The following is a 20,052-nucleotide window of genomic DNA, read 5'->3' as shown; positions in this document are numbered from 1 at the left end:
TTGAACGACTTTTTCACAAGGGTCACATATCAGATACCCTGAATATCAGACATTTACGTTATGATTCCTATCAGTAGCAAAATTACAGTTATGAAGTCACAACAAAAATAATTTTGTGGTTGAGGGTCACCACAACATGAGGAACTGTATAAAGGGTCGAAGCATTAAGGGGGTTGAGAGCCAGTAGGGCAGTGGTGGCGCACGCCTTTAATCTCAGCACCCAGGAGGCAGAGGCAGGTGGATCTCTGTGAGTTTAAGGCCAGAGTGCATTCCAGGACAGCCAAGGCTACCCAGAGAAACCCTGTCTCAAAAAACCATTAAAAAAAGAAGGCTGAGAGCCACTGCACTAGATGAGTTCTCAGAATCTATGGAATGCAGGAGGCCAGGAGACTTTCCTACTGCTACCCGACTGATGGACAACTGAAGTCTAGAACTTTCAGCAGCTCCCAGATTGCCCATCATGAAGATATGCCCACTTGCTGCTCTTCCAGAAGACAGGGGCTCAGTTCTCAGCACCATGTCAGGCAGGTCACATCCAGCATGTTGGTTACAGTGGACCCATCGTCCTCTTTTGGCCTCCTCGGGGAACCACATGCATGTTAGCAAACATGATGTACACTCACGACCTCCTATTAGCGTTGTGGAAGCAGCAGGAACAGTCGTGGGCTGTGCTGTGGAACACTCCTCCCTCAGCAGAGAGCCCTTTGAGACTGTAGAAGCAGTGCTCTGGTACCTCTGTGTGCCCTTCTGTTATAGCATACAGGTCTCTGATTTCTCTACTAAGCAACTTGGTTTTTGGTTCAACAGATGTTCACTGAGGGTCTGGCGAAGACTTTGCAGAGTGTTGTATGTGGTAGATGTTCAGGGTAGGAGAGCACTGCCTAGCAACATTTCACACAGACACAGACACACACAGACACACAGACACACACACAGAGACAGATACACACACACACACACACACACACACACACACACACACACACACACACACACATACACACAACAAAACAAAAGCCAAAAGAAGTCAGAGGATATAGCTCAGTGGAGGACTTGTGTAGGGTATTCCAGGTTCTAGGTTCCATCTCCAGGACCAGAGGGTGGGGGTCGGGGGAGACTTATATGAATAAATGAATGCATGTATACACGAGGGGAAACAGATACAAAAGTCACAATTCAACTACAAATCAGCATAAAACAAAACGGGAACCTCAAAAGAAATCGTGTTGGCATCAGAGGGAGCAGAAACTTCAAGAAGTGGTTTGATTTCCTCTGCTTCTGAGCACTGGTGGGACTCTCTAGGAGCGCTGACCCGGTACAACTTTCCACCACGCGGCCTACGGCATCCTTTTGACATGTCACAGATATTCCAGGCAGGAGCATCATCCCTGCTCAGGATGTGTGCCTGTCCCCTTTGAGATCCCTTTATCTTCACCCCCCTCGGATTCAGGATGTGTCAGGGTGGTTTGGCGGAGGGCAGGGCTAGGCTGTTTGACCAACCTGGAGTAAGGTCTAGCACATAGCAGGGGTGGTAAACAGCGCCTTTGATGGTGACAGGCGGACAGCAGGCCAGGCTCAGTGCGGGGACCTGAGAAGCCGGCCCCTGGAGAGATCCGGGCGCTCTTGAGGGGCCTTCTGACCCCGAAGAGGGTGTTCTGTTCAAATCTGGCCCGCACTTGGGGTGGCCCCTCTGGAGCAGATCGGTTCTAGGTATGTGGATTGGTGGTCGGGCTGGCCGGCGGATGGGCGGGGAAGGGACGGAGCGGTCCGGGACTCAAGTTCGCGCCTCCCTCCCTCCGTCCCCAGGTCAGCGGAAGCGATTATTCCCGCGGCGTCTGGCAGGGCTGGGGCGGGCTCGCACCCCAAGGAGACGTGGCCCATGCCTTTGATGGAGCCGCCGCCCCCTCCCCAGCCCCGGGCGGCTATAAGTGCAGGCGCGCGGGGGTCGCGGGCGGTGTCCGGGAGCCATGGCCGCAGCAGGGTCCCAGCAGCTCCAGTTCGCGGAGGGCGCTGCTTTCCCCGCCTTCCCGGCCGCGCACCCCAGAGGGTCGCTGCTCCCGTCCGCGCGCCCCGCCGCCGGGCTGCCCCCTGCGGCCCCGGACCCACGCGCCCCAGCGGCCCCGCAGTGCTTTCCAAGCCCAAGTCCTGGACCCGCAGCGCAGACCCCGGCTGGCCTGGATCCGCCCGGGCCCCCTAAAGGCGCGGCCGCCCCGTCGGCGCCGCAGCGCCGCAAGCGCACGTCGTTCAGCTCGGAGCAGCTGCAGCTGCTGGAGCTGGTCTTCCGCCAGACCATGTACCCCGACATCCACTTGCGGGAGCGTCTGGCGGCGCTCACGCTGCTCCCCGAGTCCAGGATCCAGGTGAGTCGCGTTTGGTGAGTCACGTTTTGCAAATGCGCGCTAGAGTGGAGGTCCTGGGGAGTCACTGGCTTGTTGGGTCAATTTTTTTTTGGTGGTGGGGACAAGTTACTCTCTTTGAGCGTCATGATTCTAGACTACTAATTAGGGATGTCGGTAACGGCCTTGTTACCGTGCTAGGAGGCTTGCTGACCCCCCCTGGAAAGGTCCCCGCAGGAAGGTGATGGGAAGTAGTCGGCACTTTTTCAGTGTCCAGTAAGAAGATAAAGGACGGGGTGCTGTCTCATGAGCCTTCCTCTGGCTTTGATTTTAAGTCATAGAGCAGGGTTGGATCACCAGGTACCTTTACGACAAGCAAGGGACTTCTTGTAACTTTGAAAAATCGAATACAAAGTGAGTTTATTGTCCGAAGTCATTTAGATCAGAATCCTGGAGTTGCTGGGAGACGCTGCCCCCCCCCCCCACCGTGCGTGTGTATGTGTGTGTGTGTGTGTGTGTGTGTGTGTGTGTGTGTGTGTGTATGTGTGTGTGTTTGAGACAGGTTTACTGGACTTGAATTCACAATCTTCTTGTCTCAGCTTCCTGGGTGCTTGGATTATAGGTGTGTCCCCTCCACGCCCAGATTAGAAGCTTGCCTTCATGACTATTATTGGTCCCTGCCCAAGTGCAGTTTTATGTAGGAGGCCTCTTTTAATCCCAGAAGAGTGTGGACTCCCCCAACCCCTCCCCTTTTTCCTCTGTACTGTGGGTATTCAACTGTCACTTTCTGTCCCTCCCTGTTTCTCTCTCTCTCTCTCTCTCTCTCTCTCTCTCTCTCTCTCTCTCTCTCTCTCTCTCTCTCTCTCTCTCTCTCTCTCTCTCTCAGCATGTCTCTGTGTAGCCCTGGCCATCCTGGAGCTCACTCTGTATATCAGGCTGGCCTCGACTCAGAGATCCATCCGCCTCTGCTTCCCATGAATCCTGGGGTTAAAGGTGTGCACCACCATCACCCACCTCCAGCTGTGTCTGTCACCGGAGGCTTCCTAAGCAGGACACCTTCAGTATTCAGAGAAATAGCGAAGAAATTTACACAGAGAAATGAGGTTCACTAAGGAAAAATACCTACTGGACTCTACATAATTCGAATGTCTGTCACCAAAGCAAAGAAGCCTTGTTTCTTTGTTGCCTAAGGGCTTCAGGTGCCTTCACTTCTGTGACCTCTTTTCTCATTACAAATGTCCCATATAAAGTGTAGACAAAAGCTAAGTGTCTACATGCCTGAAATCCCAGCACTTAGGAGCTAGAGGCAGAAGGATCAAGGGACTAAATGTTATCCTTACCTGTATATCCAGTTTGAGGCTAGTCTGGGTTCCATAAGACCTTGGTTTTTTTGTTTGTTTGCTTGTTTTTTAATGTGTAAAATGAAAAACAGACAAACCAAATATAGCAAGTGTGGATAGAACCAGGCACCATTCCAGCTTCTGCATCTGAGAATGGCCGAGAAGGTCTGGTTCTCTGACCATCAAACAACCAGCTCAAGTGCTTTCCGTAAACCACAGGCTCTGAGCAGAGAGCCATGGCTAATAATAACTAATTTATATTGTTAGTTGTGAACAAAGCCATAGCGCAAAAATTCCAGGGAATACAGCTCACTTTGTAGAGCATTTGCCTAGCATGCACCTAGCATGCATGGTTACGATCCCAGCACCACATAAGCCAGATCATGGTGCATGCCTGTAACCCCAGCTCTGGTTAAGTGGAGGAAGGAGAATCAGAAGTTCAAGGTCAAGGTCATCCTTGGTTACAACCTGAGTAAAACCCCCAAAAAACCAACAGCAAAACTCCAACTCAAAGCAGCTGAGTAATGCTTTCCTCCTGTCTCGCAGGTGTGGTTCCAGAACAGAAGGGCCAAGTCCAGGCGCCAGAGTGGGAAGTCATTTCAGCCCTTATCAAGGCGGGAAGTTTTCCTCCATCGCTCTGCTCCTGGGACTGAAGTGAGATGTTTGAAGCCCGACCTGCCTCTGGAGGCAGGTGTGAACTGCCCTCCTGATCCCAGCAGGGCTGGAGGAGGCATCTGTGCATCTGGTCCTCAAGGTCAGAGTTTTGAAACCTATTCACCTCTCTCTGAAGATGCCGGCTCAAAGTTGGACTCATCATGGGAGGAGTACATCTTTTCTGCCTTAGGTAGTTTTTGAGGTTTCTGGGAGCGTTCAGGATGCAGAGGGGTCCGGGAGATCCGAACCAGAACACTGCCCCGACTTCTGACTGTCCGTGGCCTTGTGGGATGGTGGTCCTGGATAATTTCTCACATGAAGGTTTCTCCTCTTCACCACTGAGCCTTTACCCAAGGCGTTCTCTGTAGCTGCCCATCCACCCAGGAGTTCCTGTGACTCTCCAAGTCTGCACATTCCATCTGGTCCATACCCCTTGGACTATTCTTATTTTTCAGACTGATTGTTCAGAATTTGTTTTCTTCCTAAGAAACCTTCAGCTTGACTCAGTTTCCCCCTTTTCTTGGCAGCTGCTGTCTTCTCATGGTGCCTCCAGGACCTACAATCTAGTCACTTGCTGTAACCCACATCTTCAACTCTAACCTTATCACCAAGATTTATTACTCTTTGTTACTCTTTTTTGTTTTGTTTTTATTTTTTTTATTTTTTTATTTTTTGGTTTTTCGAGACAGGGTTTCTCTGTGTAGCTTTGCGCCTTTTCCTGGAACTCACTTGGTAGACCAGGCTGGCCTCGAACTCACAGAGATCCGCCTGGCTCTGCCTCCCGAGTGCTGGGATTAAAGGCGTGCGCCACCACCGCCCGGCTCTGTTTTTATTTTTTGAGACAGGGTTTCTCTGTGTAGTTTTGGTGCCTTTTCCCGGATCTTGCTCTGTAGACCAGGCTGGCCTCGAATTTAGAGATCCTCCCGAATTGCTGGGATTAAAGGTGCCACCTCCGCCCGGCTTGTTACTCTTTTTACTGAGTCTTTTTTGCTTTGTCCTTGCCCTTGCGATGTAGCTAAGGATGGCTTTGAACTCCTGTTGTCCTACCTTTATCTTCTGGGTTCGGGGATTACTAATATGTGCCACCATGACTGGATGTTGCTATTTTCGTTTAAAATTGTATGATATATCCAGATCAAGCTGTTTAACACATGTGTGACCTCACATAGTTGTCTCTTTTTTCTGTGATGACACTCAGACTCTATTATTTTAGTAATTTTCAAGTATATGATATGTTGTTATTAATTATAGTCATTACCATAGATTTCTTCAGCTTCTTTTTCCTAACTGAAACTATGTGTCCTAGCCACCTCTCCCCTGCCCTTCACTTGACTGGTTTTATGTCTGGCCTGTCATCTTTACACTTAGTCAGTAAAGACACTACATTCAAGTTCTTTCAGGAGCCCCATGCCTCTCATTCACCACTTACTCAAAAAACAAGTTACTCCCTTTGGAAATCTGTGGTTTAACTGAGGTTAAGCCTCCAGTTATCAAATTATAAAATCCTTTCAAGCATGCTCCCAATAAATGACATCATCTTTAGCTTATGCAAACCTTAAGATTATCCACAATGTGCTTCTCTATCTCACTCATTCCTTCCTGGTTGGGACTCAGTGAAAAAGCTCCTTTGTCAAAGCATCTCAGATACCCACCTTTCTGAAGCCTAAACTTTTTCTAACTAACCTTAATTTTTGGACCTGTTACTTTGTCGGCCATTTTTCTCAGCACTTGTTACTGTGTTTTCTGTGCAACATTAGTGGATTACTGAATGTTTCCCACTGGGGTCCTCATGCAAATCCCACCAAAATCAATCCGGTTTTAGGTGGCTCTTAATCACCGCCTCAGCGCACAGTTGCTGAGCACATACTGAATGGCTGTGAGGACGTTTTGAAGGGAAGTTTCTGTAAGTATCATGCATTGAGAATTTGAGTTAAAGCTTATTTGCTGGGCTGTTGAGATGGCTCAGTGGGGGTAAACGTGTTCGCCACCAAGCCTGAGTTTGATCCATGGTGGATGGAGGGAAGTGATTTCAAGTTGGCTTCTGATTTCCACGTGAGTGCTGTGGTGTGTTTCCCCCATACACATACCAAATCAATCAATAAATGTAAGAAACATTTTTTTTCTTTTTGAGTAATTGATGTATTCTTATTTTATGTGCATTTGTGTTTTGCCTGTATGTCTGTGTAAGGGTTCCCTGGAACTGTAGTTACAGACAGTTGTGAGCTGCCATGTGGGTGCTGGGGATTGAACCCGGGTCCTCTGGAAGAGCAGCCAGTGCTCTTAACTGCTAAGCCATCTCTCCAGCCCCTGTAAGAAACATTTTTTAAAAAGCTTATTGTAGTAGCTACTTTTCTATTGCTATGATAAAATACCACGAGCAGGGCAACTTATGAAACAACGTGTTCAGCTGGGCTCTCCGTTTCTGAGGTTACTGGCCATGATGGAGAAGGGAAGGCATGATGGCTGGAAATGCTCACATCTGAAAGGAAGGAGGTGGACTCCTGGAGATGGCCTCAAAGCCAGTAACACACCTCCTCCACAAGACCACACCTCCTAATCCTTCCCAAACAGCTCCACCAACCAAGTATCCAAACAGATGAGCTATAGCGGTCATTCTCATTCAGACCACCACACTTACCTTTGCTTGTTCAAAGTAGGCAACACCCATGAATATTTTGGCTTCAGATTTCTTTCTATGTTTGCATTCCTAGTATATGTAAATGACTAAGTTAACTTAAGATCTGTTCAAATACTGATAGTTTGAGGTCTCCCCGTCAGAACCTCACACTTAAAACTGGTGACAATTTAGATGACAGTTTAGGCCAATTGAGATGCCACAAATCAATGACCAGATGGAAAAGCTCTCAGAACACCTTACAGTTAATGGTACATTCAGAATCACTGTCACAAAGAAATCATGTAATTGGGGGCTGGAGAGATGGCTCAGCAGTTAAGAACACTTGTTGCTATTGCAGAGGACCCAGGTTTGATTCCCAGCACCCTCGTGGTAGCTAACTGTCCTGAATTCCAGTTCCAGATCTGATGTCCTCTTCTGGCCTCCTTGGGCACCAGGCATACAAATGGTACACATGTGGACACACAGGCAAAACACCCATACGTATAAAAAAGGAAGGAAATGTAAGAATGGTTCACGGTCACAGAGCTTAAACACAGCAGTGGCCATGACTCAAAGGCAGGATGACTTCGCCCACTTAGTTAACCTTCACGTCTCCTCTGTCACACTGACCCTTTTAGTTGGGACTAAGAAATGGAACCCATTTAAAAGAAGGCCCCTGCTCCAGATTTCCATATGCAAGCTATTATCTTTCAAAGCTGTCATGGAAAAACGTATGTTCATTCCAGCGACAAGAATGGTGCTTAGACACTCACTGACTAATTCATCACAAACACTGTTTAGTGCCTGTGAGCAGGCAAGAACTCATGGTTTCATAAGGACTTAGAAATAAAATAGACAGCAAAGCCCCAAATAGTGCTCCCTTTATGGAGCAGAGGCAAATATCCGTATCTGTATCTAGATATCTGCTGTGAGATATAAAATCAGAACTACAGCCCATGATAGGAGGGGGAGGTTGTCTGAAGCACCTCTGGACGTGTTGATGTGTCGTGGCCATGGAACTCCGCCTCGGGAAAGCTCTGCCGCAGTGGGATCAGTCAGGACCGGTTGGCAGTTACAAAGAAGGGGACCGCAGGCCCCGGCTGTGGTCTAAGGAGCCAGATGGAGAAGCAGTGGAGTGGAGTGGACTGGGCACCACTTTGCAGGTCTTCCCAGACTTCTGGATTTGTCCTGGGAGGATGTAGGCTTTAAAGGTATTCCTAGACAGGGATCACATGACCAACTCTGTATTTTAAGAATGCCACCCTGGCTGAATCTGGAGACGATGAGTAGGTGCTGAGAGCTAAGTGGAGAGGTGACTGTGATGTGCCAGCTGCACAGTGCTGGTGGAGGAGCAGTGGTGAGTTCAGAGAACGGAAAGCTGGTGTGGAGCCATGTCTGTATCCCAGCACTTGGGGCATGGAAGCAGGAGGCTCAAAAGTTCAAGACCATTTTCGGGGCCAGCCTGGTTACATGAGACCTAGGGAGGAAGACACTTGTTTGGTGTGGTGCTGGTACCGTGGGCCTCGTACATGCCAGGCAAGCACTCTGTGTCTGAGCCTCGGGCCTCATACATGCTGGGCTGTCTCCAAGCAATCCCTAGGCCCCCTTTTAAACTCTTTGAGTCAGGGTCTCACCAAGTTCCCAGGCTGGTCTTGAATTCACTCTGTAGCCCAGGCTGGCCATGAATTTGTTGTGATCCTTCTGCCTCAGCCTCCCAAGCAGCTGGGGTTATGGGTCGACCCTCACCAGGCCATAAAGAAAACTTAATAGGCATATCTGGTTTTACATCCTCAGCGACCGGCGAGTTTGACTTTCAGAGCTATTGTTGACCCTGGGAGCACTCTGTAGAGCTGCAAACATGTGTCAGCAGTGACAGCATCATTCAAGGTGCAGCTGACTCAAAGCCACTACTCGAGCTGGACAAAACGAATTCAGCAATATTCTCCACACAGGCTCTGCTGTCAACACCCCAGCGCTGAAGGACATACGGTGCTATGAAGTGAGGTCTGAGCGGGACAAGTGAGCTTTAAGCAATAAAAGAAACAATTTGAAAACATTTGCCTACTTCTAGGCAGAATACACTCAACGCAGTCTTCTGCTAGGTCCATACTAGGAGGAATAATTTACTTGCTTAGTGTTTCCACAGTGATTTACTAACAGATCAAAACCAAAACAAACCCCTGCCTCTCCCTAAAACAATGCTGGGTGGTGATCTTTTCAAGAGGATTAGAGCTGGGCATGGCGGTGTGTGTCTTAAGTCCTAGCTGGGCATGGCGGTGTGTGTCTTAAGTCCCAGCTGGGCATGGTGGTATGTGTCTTAAGTCCCAGCTGGGCATGGTGGTGTGTGTCTTAAGTCCCAGCTGGGCATGGTGGTGTGTGTCTTAAGTCCCAGCTGCAAAGTGTGCTTGAGCAACAGAGCAAGAATTTGTTGTAAAATAACAACATAAAAGGCCTGGTAACTGTTCTGTAATGTATCTCCTAAAAACATAGTAGAAACTGTAATTCTTGAAAACATTTTTTAAAAATTGTATTTTGAGACAGTTTCTCTCTCTATAGAACAGGGTGGACTTGAACTCACAGAAATCTGCTGGGTCCAAAGTGCTCGGATTAACGGAGTACACCACACCTGGATATAAAAAAAAAAAAGTTTTATTTCTTTGTGTGTGCTCCAGTCGGAGGACAAGTGCCAGAAGTCAGTTCTTCCCGCACCACGTGAGTCCTGGGGATCAAACCCAGATCGACACACTGGCACCAAGCACTTCTCCCCTGCAGAACCACCTCCCCAGCCCTCTGAAACAGTCTAAATAAAATTAACTGTCAACTTGTATTAATAAAATGAGGATGCAGATATTAAATTTTATAGACCGATTTATTTAGAATTACAAATATTAAGAATAAAAGATTTATGCATTTAATTAACATAACAGCTTAGCTAAATATAAACTCTGGACTACAGATCTGCAGTGGCCCAATACCAACAAGAACACGGAAGCGCTTTTAAACTATACAAAAATTTCAAATGGAAAATAATCTTTTTCATTTTATTATACAGTAATATACAAAAAGTCTCATTTTATGAGACATCAAAGAATCAGAATCACCTCTATAGTTATATTTTAAACTCCAAATCTGAAAACAATTATATTTTGGCTTTATAATATTCTATATTAAAACAAAATTTTTAAAATACATACTTTTTACAAGATTATTTTAGGCAGGGTTTTTCTTAAAAAAACAAAAAAACAAAAACAAACAAGAAAAACCTAAAACACACCTCCCTCTGTAATCCACACCGGTGATATGCTTTCCTTATAAAATCTTTTTATTTTAGAAATTGTGTACTGTTGGATTTTAACCAGTTATCTGGTTTAAAGTTGTGCAAATAAACAAAAAATATGAAAATAGTGTATTATCAGTCTTTTTTGCCCTGACTCATGGAAAGGCATGCCAAGCCCACTCGCTGAAATCCAGCATTCCACAATACAGTTCTTCCTGCTCCTTCATTTTCTTCTACTGATAAACAACTAAGTTTTTATAAATTATGATAAATTAAAATATTTATTATTATAAACTGATCTATAGAACCATGTCATACTGTCAGTATATGGAACATATACTTAAGTCCGTGTTTCCCATCCATATTCCAATGGCTTCCTTAAGACTAGGATGACTTCCCACACTCACGATGTATATTCTGAAGCCTGAGATAGAAGGATCAACTAAATCCACTGGACTGGTGATTTTCAGACGGATTCCATCATGCACGGAAAAGACCATGCTTCTTTGCCTTCTCTGTCACAGGAGTTGTTTGCATGTGCTGAGCAGAATTCATGCATGTATAAAAAACAGTGAGCACGCTCCTCCATGAAATAGTATGTTCAGATAGTTCCAGGTTAAAAATATTTGCTGAGAAACATGAAATATAAGCAACACTACTGCATCTGGATACTAAAAGAACAATAAATAAATGCTGGTCAGCACAATGCTGGCTGAAGAAGCAGTACACTGTATTAAAAGCTGTATCTGGAGATGTACAGTTCCCTTGTTTCCCAGCAGATAGGTATCTGGTATTGGAAGCTTAGGTTAAGGAAAAGGACTCCTCAGACCAAGGTCTTGTGCAGCTGGGTACCAGGTTTCCTGTGCTCAGTCTCTGTTGGTGTTGTTGGCTGCAAAGGCATGTAAGTTTCCCATCTGGCTCAGGCCACTCTGGATATGTGCAACATGGATTTCTACATTGTTCTGAAAACAACTAAAGAAAGAAGAAGTAAGGTTAACTATCACAAAATTAAGAAAAACAAAAAAATTAAATTTATTATTATTATTATTATTATTGTGTGGCATAACTGTGGTAGCCAGAGGGTAATCCTGTGGAGTCTGTTCTTTCTGTTTCACTTGGGTTGTGGGGGCCGAGCTTAGGTCTCCGAGCTTGTGTGGCAAGAGCTTTTACCCACTGAGCCTTTGACAGCCCTAAAATGTATTCATTTATTATTGCGTGTGTGTGTGCATGCAAGCGCCGGTACACATGCTGAGGTCAGCAGACAACTCTGTTAAGCTGGTTCTCTCCATCCACCTTTACGTGGGTTCTGGGGATTGAACTCAGGTGGCCAGGCTAGCAAGGCAAATACCTTGACCTGCTGAGACATCTCATGACCTCAAGGAAAGCTTTTTTTTCTTCTAAGGGAGGCTTAATTTTAGTTAGTAAACAGCTGATTCTTAGAAACCAGCTAAGATGCCTTCAGGGAAGGAACAGATCTGTGTCAGGGATTATGGGAAAGCACACTTAGGAGCCAAGAAGGGTGAGGACACTGCAGTGAGGAGACTCGGAAGCTCTACAACAAACCAGAAACCAAACTGTGGAAATGTCTGTTCTGTCAACAGAATGATCCTAAGTGAAAAACTCTTCTAAATATGTTTAAAGGATACACAAATACGCAAAATTCTTAAAACTTCTACTAAGAAATCACTATGAATGTAACATATAATGAGTATAGTATGCCTGAGCAATTACCTGATATTAGAAGCATCTATTGTATTCTTGATGTCATTTAATGAATCTGTGAGTGATTTGAATTCAAAGGAATTCAGGTCTCCTCCCTCTGCTAGACACTACAGGGAAAAAAAATGTTTCAAAATTTAATTAAATTTTACCTTAAATATAGACATAAATAGGAACAAATTAATATAGTTTGCTTAGTATAAAAAACCCCATTAACCTATTTTCTCTGAAATTTACCTTAATTTGTAATAAAATAGCTGTAAGCCTGGCGATTAAGTCTGTCAGATTTTCGTTTTCAACGCAGGGCTGTCCTGAGGAGGAGTTGGCTTGCCGAACAATGTCCTGGGCTTCCTCCTCACACCTGCGTCTCAAGTCTGTTGGCTGATCAGCAGGTTGGAGCCCCTGGTCTGGCGCAAGCTGCACATGAAGGAGTAAACATGAGACACACTCTGACAGACTGTGCGTGGGGGGCCCAGATGTAGCATGGCATACACACGGAGGTCAAAGGACCACTGGGGACTCAGTTCTCTCCTTCTGCCACCTGGGAGCCGGGTAATCCTGTCCACGCAGCTGTGTGAGCTGTCCTTAGACTGGACTTGGACGTTTCTGCCTGGAGTAGCACAGTGTGATGCAGAGGCCTTCTCTGTATCATTACTGGAAGGCACCCAGTGTGCATCTGTTTCATTACTAGTGAGATGTATTTCTCTGCTGTTAAGTAGTGAAGTATCTGCCAGATCTCCACATAGTAAAGATTTCCCCTTCGTAATTAATATTCATGAAAAGACTTTGAGGCTACATAAAGCTCCTATATGGCATCACACTTTACCAGTTTGAGCATCCAATGATGACTCTTGTTTGTGTCAATCATTACTATGGCTGTTGTCAAATGTTATGTTTGTTTATGTATGTATTTTTTTTATTTATTTTTATTTAATGTGCATTGGTGTTTTTGCCATGGGTGTTGGGTCCTCTGAAACTGGCATTACAGACAGTTGTGAGCTGCCATGTAGGTGCTGGGAATTGAACCCGGGTCCTCTGGAAGTCGGTGTTCTTAACCTCTGAGCCATCTCTCCAGTCCTATTTTGGTTTTTTTGAGACAGGGTTTCTCTGTGTAGCCCTGGCTGTCCTGGAACTCTGTAGACCAGGCTGGCCCAAAACTCACCGAGACCCACCTGCCTCTATGTCCCAAGTGCTGGGATTAAAGGTGTACACCACCACTGCCTGATGTTCATTTCTTTATTTTTAATAATTTATTTATTTTTACGTGCATTGGTGTTTTGCCTGCATGTTATGTCTGTGTGAGGGTGTTGGACTCTGGAGTTACAGACAGTTGTGAGCTGCCATGTGGACGTTAGGAATTGAACCCAGGTTCTCTGGAAGAGCAGTCAGTGCACTTAACTGCTGAGCCATCTCTCCAGCCCCATACTTTTAAATTTATTGTTATCATTACTATATGAGTATGTGTATGTGTGTGTGTTTTATGCATCATGTGCATACAGGTGCCCAAAGAGACCAGAGGCATCCGATTCCCTGCACCCCGACCCACTCCCGCCAGCTGCTGCTGCTTTTTTTTTTTTTAAATTATTTTATGGCCAGGCAGTGGTGGCACATGTCTTTAGTCCCAACACTTGGGAGGCAGAGGCAGGTGGATCTCTGTGAGTTCTAGGCCGGCCTGGTCTACAGAGCGAGTTCCAGGACAGGCTCCAAAGCTACATAGAGAGAACTGTGTCAAAAAAGAAAACAAAACAAACAAACAAAATTTACTATTGTAATTTATGTGCATATTTTGGCTACATGTGTTTATGTACACCACATGTGTGCCTGATACAGATCAGAGTGTCAGATCCCTTGGAACTGGTGTTATAGATGGTTGTGAACCTACATGTGTATTCTGGAGAAACAAACTGGGTCCTCTAGAAGAGCAGACAGTGCTTTTAACTACTGAACCATCACTGCAGCCCCAAGTTTCTGATTTTTAAATTTTATCTATTTATTTATTCTGGCATCCAGTTTCTGATTCTAGGTGGAAATAAGGAATGAACATTCTAGTATATTCCTTTTGGTAAATACGTGTTCAACTGTTTGTGTACACTAAGGAGTAAAACTGCCAAGTCATAGAGCTCTGGTTTATTATTTCTTAAATCAATGCTCTACTTCACGAGCTTTGTGGAAATCAACTCATTTCACTTGAGTGGGAAGGGAGCCTATCACAAATGCCCTTGGGGATTACAGAAACTGAGGTGTAAGCCCCATCTTTATGTGCCATTTTGTTAAGAAGTCTCTTAAACCCTGTGGTCTATACTTCTGAATAGTTGCTAGTTAGGCCAGGAAATCTATTTACTCGAACAAATCACTAATAGACAGGTAGCAGATGGCTATCACGAAACTAGAAATAAATAACGATGCAGCCTAGCACAGTGGCATACAGCTGTAATCCTAGCACTGAGGAAGTGGAGGTGGGAAGTTTGGGAGTTCAAGTCCAGCCTGGGCTATAGAGTAATACTGTATTATTAAAACCAAGGGACCAGGAATATAGCTGAGTGGCAAAGAAATTACCTAGAATATGCAAAGCCCTGGTTATGCCATGACTAGAAACACGAAGGGGGGCAGGAAGTGGGGGTGTGAATGAGAATGCATGGCTAAAAGAAGAGACAGAGGTGACCCCGACTCACTCTCTTAGTTCAGTTCAAGTAGCTAGACATCATCATCTATGACAGAGTTTTGGGACTTACCAATATGGTGACGAGAATCTCCTATCACAAATATAGGGGGCTTTACTAGAAACACAGGTTCAAAGAATGCAAAGGCAGGAACATGCTAAATTCATCACAATAATTTAATACTTTGTAGTAAGAGTTTTAAATTTTAGGTGATGATTGAACTACCCTACTATTTATAATTACATGTGAATGAAAAATTCCCCAAACTCCTGTGACCTGTGTCCCTGAAATCTAAGATTCACAGTTCTAAGACAGTTGAAAGGAGGAGGAAAGAAAACAATACAGGGTACGATTGCTGAGATGATGCATGCTGTTTCAAAGAGGGAGAGTTCCAGGACAGCCAAGACTGCACAGAGACCCTGCCTTGAAAAACCAAAAAATAAAAATAATAATAAAAAAATTAAAAAAAAAAAACCAGAGCATTATTTTTGCAGGTTTCAGGTTTGGTTCCCAGCACACACACGGTGACTCACAACCACCTGTAACTCCAGCTCCAGGGAATCCAAAGTCCTCTTCTGACTTCTGGAGGCACTGGGCATGCATGTGATGCACATATATACACTCAGACAAAATACTCATAAATGAAATAAACTTAAGGAGGAGGCTGGAGAAATAGTTCAGTGGTTAAGGGCACTTGTTGCTCTTGGAGAGAACCCAATTTCAGTTCCCAGCACCCTATGGTGGCTAATGACAGTGTGGAACTCCAGTTCTAGAGGATCTGACACCCTCTCTGGCCTCCAACGGCACCAAGCACACACATGGTGCAGAAGCAGTCACAGACCAAATACCCATACATTTAAAAAAACATAGTAAACAAAAATACAGTTTCTGGGACAGTGGAATTAAGAGTAATTGTTCTGACAGGCATGGTGGTGCGGCCTGTAATTCTAGCACTTGGCTAGAGGAGGCTGAGGCAGAAGAATTCTGAGTCCAAGGCTAACCTAGACTAGGCAGCAAGATACTGTCTCAAAAACAAACAAGGGACTGTGGAGATAGCACAGTCACAAAGTGCTAGCAGCACAAACACGACACCTGAGTTTGATCCTCAGAACCCATGTAAAAAGCAGGCGTGACAGTGTGTTGCTGTGGGATGTTCTGTATGGCAAATGTGTTGCTAATTAGTCAATAAATAAAACACTGATTGGCCATTGGCTAGGCAGGAAGTGTAGGCAGGACAAGGAGGAGAATAAAGCTGGGAAGTGGAAGGCTGAGTCAGAGAGACACTGCCAGCCGCCACAATGAGAAACAGCATGTGAAGATGCCGGTAAGCCACAAGCCATGTGGCAAGGTATAGATTAATGGAAATGGATTAATTTAATCTGTAAGAACAGTTAGTAAGAAGCCTGCCACGGCCATACAGTTTGTAACCAATATAAGTCTCTGTGTTTACTTGGTCGGGTCTGAGAGGTTGTGGGACTGGCAGGTGACAAAGATTTGTCCTGACTGTGGGCCAGGCAGGAAAACTCTAGCTACAGTGTGTGCTTGTAATCCAGTATTGGGGAGGGAGAGAGATGCCTGATTAGCGAGCCCTGGGTCCCAGTGAGATCCTGTTTGATAAAACAAGATCGAGAGTACCTGAGGAATGACGTCTGAAACTGACTACTGACTCTGGCACCCATCAGTCCCTGCCCCCAACAAATGAACAGGAACACAGCCAAGACTACACACACACACACACACACACACACACACACACACACACACACACGGCACTATCAAAACACAGAAGATAATTATTTTTCTGGATTCTGAATTCTAAGTCTCTCTTTTTTTGTAGAGCAATATCATTTGTAATTTAGTAACTGAAAACTGATAGTGGACTGTATATAAAGTACTCTTAACACCGACATGAAAACTGATAGTTGACTGTACAGAAAGTACTCTTAACACCGATATGAGTAAGTACATATGTAAAATATAGTCTGCTAAAAGGCCTTTTAAAGATCCTGGCTTAACTTAGAGCCTGTAAGAGGTGAAGGTAAAAGCATTAAACTTCAAATAATAAAACGTGGAGGGAAAGTAATTCAAATCAAGTGGGCATGGTGGTGCACACCTTTAATCCCAGCCTGGGAGGCAGAGGCAGGTGGATCTCTGTGCGTTTGAGGTCAGCCTGGTCTACACAATGAGTTCCAGGTCAGCCATAGCTATAAAGTGAGAGCCTGTTTCAAAAGCAAAAAAAAAAGCAATACAAACCACTCACCTCATAGCAATACTGCTGAACTTTATGCAAAACTTTGTTTAGGTCCTTGTTCAACTGCTCAAGCTCTAGAACAATTGTTGCATATCTCCGTTGAAATTCAATACCAATGGGCATGGAATATGATTTCTAAGAAGAAAAAAACAGATCTTATTAAGGTTTTGTCTTGTTAACAATGCAATTTCAATCATCTAAAAGAGATGTAAAACACCCAGCAGGTCATTAGCCTGTAGTCAGTGATACTGTTCTTACGTGATAACGGTGTTAAGTGTTATCAGGAAACTGTCCTTGTCCTTAGGAATGCATGATATCTGCCATTTACTCTGTTCTTTCATATTTATTTGGTTTTTTTTTTTTTTATATTATGTGAGTGTGTGTATGTACATGTAAATACCAGTGCCCATGGAGGCCAAAAGTATAGGATCCCCCTGGAGCTGGAGTTGCGGGTGGCTGTAAGCTGCTCAATGGGAATGCTAGGAATTGCACTCGGGTCTTCTGTAATAGTAGTATGCACTCTTAACCACTCAGCCATCTCTCCTGCCCCATTTACTTCTTTTAATGGAGAGTTTATATACAGAGAACTTTAATGAAGCAAACGCCCCTTTTACCCCAGAGATGGGGCTCCAGGATTTGGTGTTGCCCACTGGGCTCCAGTCTTGCTTTGATCCAGTATTTCCATATTATACCCCAGTTCTTCCCTTTAGGAACACTAAGTTGGAAATATGTAATTTGCTTTTTGATTTTACAAAGGGTTACAATTAAGAGATTGTCTTGAGTTTCAGAAGAGACTTTGGACTTTGAAATAGTGTTCAGAGAATACTATGGGGACTCTCAAAGTTGGTCTAAATTCATTTTGTATTATGATATGGCCATAAACTAACTGGAATGTAGTAGTCTGAATGAGAATGACCCCCAGGCCCTAGTTGTTGGCACTGATTAGGGAAGCGTGGTAAAGAAATAGGACACTAGAGGTGGGCTTTGAGTGTTTCAAAGCTCCATGCCACTTCCAGTTAGCTTTCTCTACTTTGTGCTTATGGTTGAGGATGTGAGCTCTCAGCTTCATACTCCAGCCACCAAGGACTCTTAATCCTCCAGAACCATAAGCCGAAATAAACATCTTCTTCTGCAGGTTTCCTTGGTCACCATGCTTTATCACAGTAACTGAAAAGCACTAATACAAACAATCCAGAAGTAGGATTTTGGCTATCAATATGGCAAGTAGCCTTCCAGTAGCCTATCTTCTCGCTGGAGAGTGTATGAACATTTCCCTGCACACTAACCAATTTGCTATACCGGAAGATGGAGAGTTATATGGTTAGTCTTCACACAGTGTAATTTTTTAAAAAATATTTTTATTTTATTTATTTTTATTTTTTTTATTTTTTATTTTTATTTTTTTATTTTTTTGGTTTTTCGAGACAGGGTTTCTCTGTGTAGCTTTGCGCCTTTCCTGGATCTCGCGCTGTAGACCAGGCTGGCCTCGAACTCACAGAGATCCGCCTGCCTCTGCCTCTTTATTTTTATTTTTATGTGTATGGTGTTTTGACTGTGGTGTTATGTCTCTGCACTACATGTGGCAGTCCCCATGGAAGCCAGAAAAGGGAACCAAAGGAATAAGGGGCACCGCTGTAATGTAGCATGTCAACTGACCGGGTATGCTTTCGAGGGAGTGGGAAAGAGTTGTCAGACATGAATGAACTTCCTAAACGCTAGAATCAAGTCACACAGGTGTAATTTCATGCTGGAAAGTTGAATGTCATGGGGCTGGGGTACAGCTCAACAACAGAGTTCTGGCTAGCAAACGTGAGGACATGGGTCCGATCCCCAGTATAGGGGAAAATTGTACCTTTGTCTGTCCTAGAAAATGCTACATTCTCCAGGCTCATCTTGAACTCAAGAAATCTGCCTGCCTCTGCCTCCTGAGGGCTGGATTTAAAGGAATGTGCTACCATGCCTGACATTATCATCTTGTTGTGTTTTTTTTAATTTCATGGGCATTGGTGTTTTGCCTGGATGTATATCTGTGTCAGATCCCCTGGAGCTGTGAGTGGCCATGTGGGTGCTAGGAATTGAACCTGGGTCCTCTGGGAGAGCTGTCAGTGCTCTTAACCCCTGAGCAATCTCTCCAGCCCCTAATGTTTTTGTTTTAACTGAAGTTTAAATATAAAATTGCACAAACATATACAATTCAATGGATTACTGCAAAGTAATCACACCTGCGTAAAAACATGTTCACTTCTCATAAACATGTCCAGAGAAATAAAAACACCTGTCTATGCAAAGACTTATACACAAATGTCCACAGCAATTTGAGAGAAATTAGAAATAGGAAAAAATCCAAGTGCTCATCTGTAGAGGCATGGATAAACTGTGGTATGCTCATAAAGTGAGGTGCTATTCAGTAGTTAGAAAAGGAACTTGGGAGGGGCAGCTCAGTGGTACGAGTGTAATGCCCTGGGTTTGATCATTGGCACTGAAGGAAAAAAGCAACTGTGTGTTCTGAATCCCGTCACTAAGTATGTGTATCTCAAACTTGTTATGCCAAAACCAGGTATGAAAAGAGCTCAGGCAGACTGTATGATTCTATTTATACAAAATTCTAGAAAATATAAACTAATCTTAACCCATCATGACAGGTAGCATATCAATGGCTGCCTAGAAATCAAGGAGAGATTACCAAAGGAAATTTTAGAGAGCAATAAACAATTTTCTTTTTTAGCAGTGCATATGGTAATGGGATCACATTGTAATTTTAAGCAAGTACAGCTGACTGAGCATCAATTCTATCTCAGTAAAATTAGACACAATAGCCAGGTGGTGGTGGCACACACCTTTAATCCCAGCACTCGGGAGGCAGAGGCAGGCAGATCTCTGTGAGTTCGAGGCCAGCCTGGTCTACAGAGTGAGTTCCAGGACAGCCAAGGCTATACAAAGAAACACTGTCTCAAAAAACAAAACAAACAAACAAAAAACCAAAACAACAAACAAAAATTAGGGAAACGAATGATAGGGAAACCCACCTAGGCCAATGAGGAGAATACCAACATCCTATATCCTACCTGTGTTGTTATTTCCATTTTCTCTCTGCCGCCATTACCACATTACCATAAAGTCATAGTTTTGTATTATCTTTATTTCATAAACTATGGCAAAACAGGATATATGATTTACTTTTTGCTCTTTTTGAGAAAG

At 44.5% G+C, this 20,052-nt stretch overlaps 2 protein-coding genes across 6 annotated transcripts in view; one reads left to right on the top strand and one right to left on the bottom strand.

Moving 5' to 3' along the window:
- Nucleotides 1-1,967: 1,967 nt before the first annotated feature.
- Nucleotides 1,968-4,531, top strand: Mixl1 (Mix paired-like homeobox). The gene is made up of 2 exons (XM_052736670.1): nt 1,968-2,360; nt 4,223-4,531. The coding sequence occupies exons 1-2, from the start codon at nt 1,968-1,970 to the stop codon at nt 4,529-4,531; spliced, it is 702 nt and encodes a 233-aa protein (XP_052592630.1).
- A 5,266-nt stretch (nt 4,532-9,797) lies between these two features.
- Lin9 (lin-9 DREAM MuvB core complex component) overlaps nt 9,798-20,052 on the bottom strand; it is a 51,025-nt gene continuing 40,770 nt past the window's right edge. For all 5 annotated transcript variants that reach the window (XM_052737805.1, XM_052737803.1, XM_052737806.1 and 2 more), the window contains 4 exons: nt 16,864-16,989; nt 12,181-12,360; nt 11,956-12,053; nt 9,798-11,196 (listed from right to left, as the gene is read on the bottom strand). In XM_052737805.1, coding sequence (XP_052593765.1) covers nt 11,091-11,196; nt 11,956-12,053; nt 12,181-12,360; nt 16,864-16,989 — 510 coding nt within the window. In that variant the 3' untranslated portion in view covers nt 9,798-11,090. The remainder of the gene's footprint in view (nt 11,197-11,955; nt 12,054-12,180; nt 12,361-16,863; nt 16,990-20,052) is intronic.

The sequence above is a fragment of the Peromyscus californicus genome, unplaced genomic scaffold, assembly GCF_007827085.1.
Source record: "Peromyscus californicus insignis strain IS unplaced genomic scaffold, ASM782708v3 Scaffold_14__1_contigs__length_90479793_seg_2, whole genome shotgun sequence".
Lineage (NCBI taxonomy): Eukaryota > Metazoa > Chordata > Mammalia > Rodentia > Cricetidae > Peromyscus > Peromyscus californicus.
This window is presented reverse-complemented; position numbering and strand designations above follow the sequence as displayed.

What these genes read in the sequence shown, in the direction of transcription:
- Mixl1 (XM_052736670.1), top strand. Translation starts at nt 1,968, where the DNA reads ATGGCCGCAGCAGGGTCCCAGCAGCTCCAGTTCGCGGAGGGCGCTGCT. An exon ending in TCCCCGAGTCCAGGATCCAG is followed by an intron (nt 2,361 to 4,222) that starts GTGAGTCGCGTT and finishes CCTGTCTCGCAG; the next exon opens with GTGTGGTTCCAGAACAGAAG.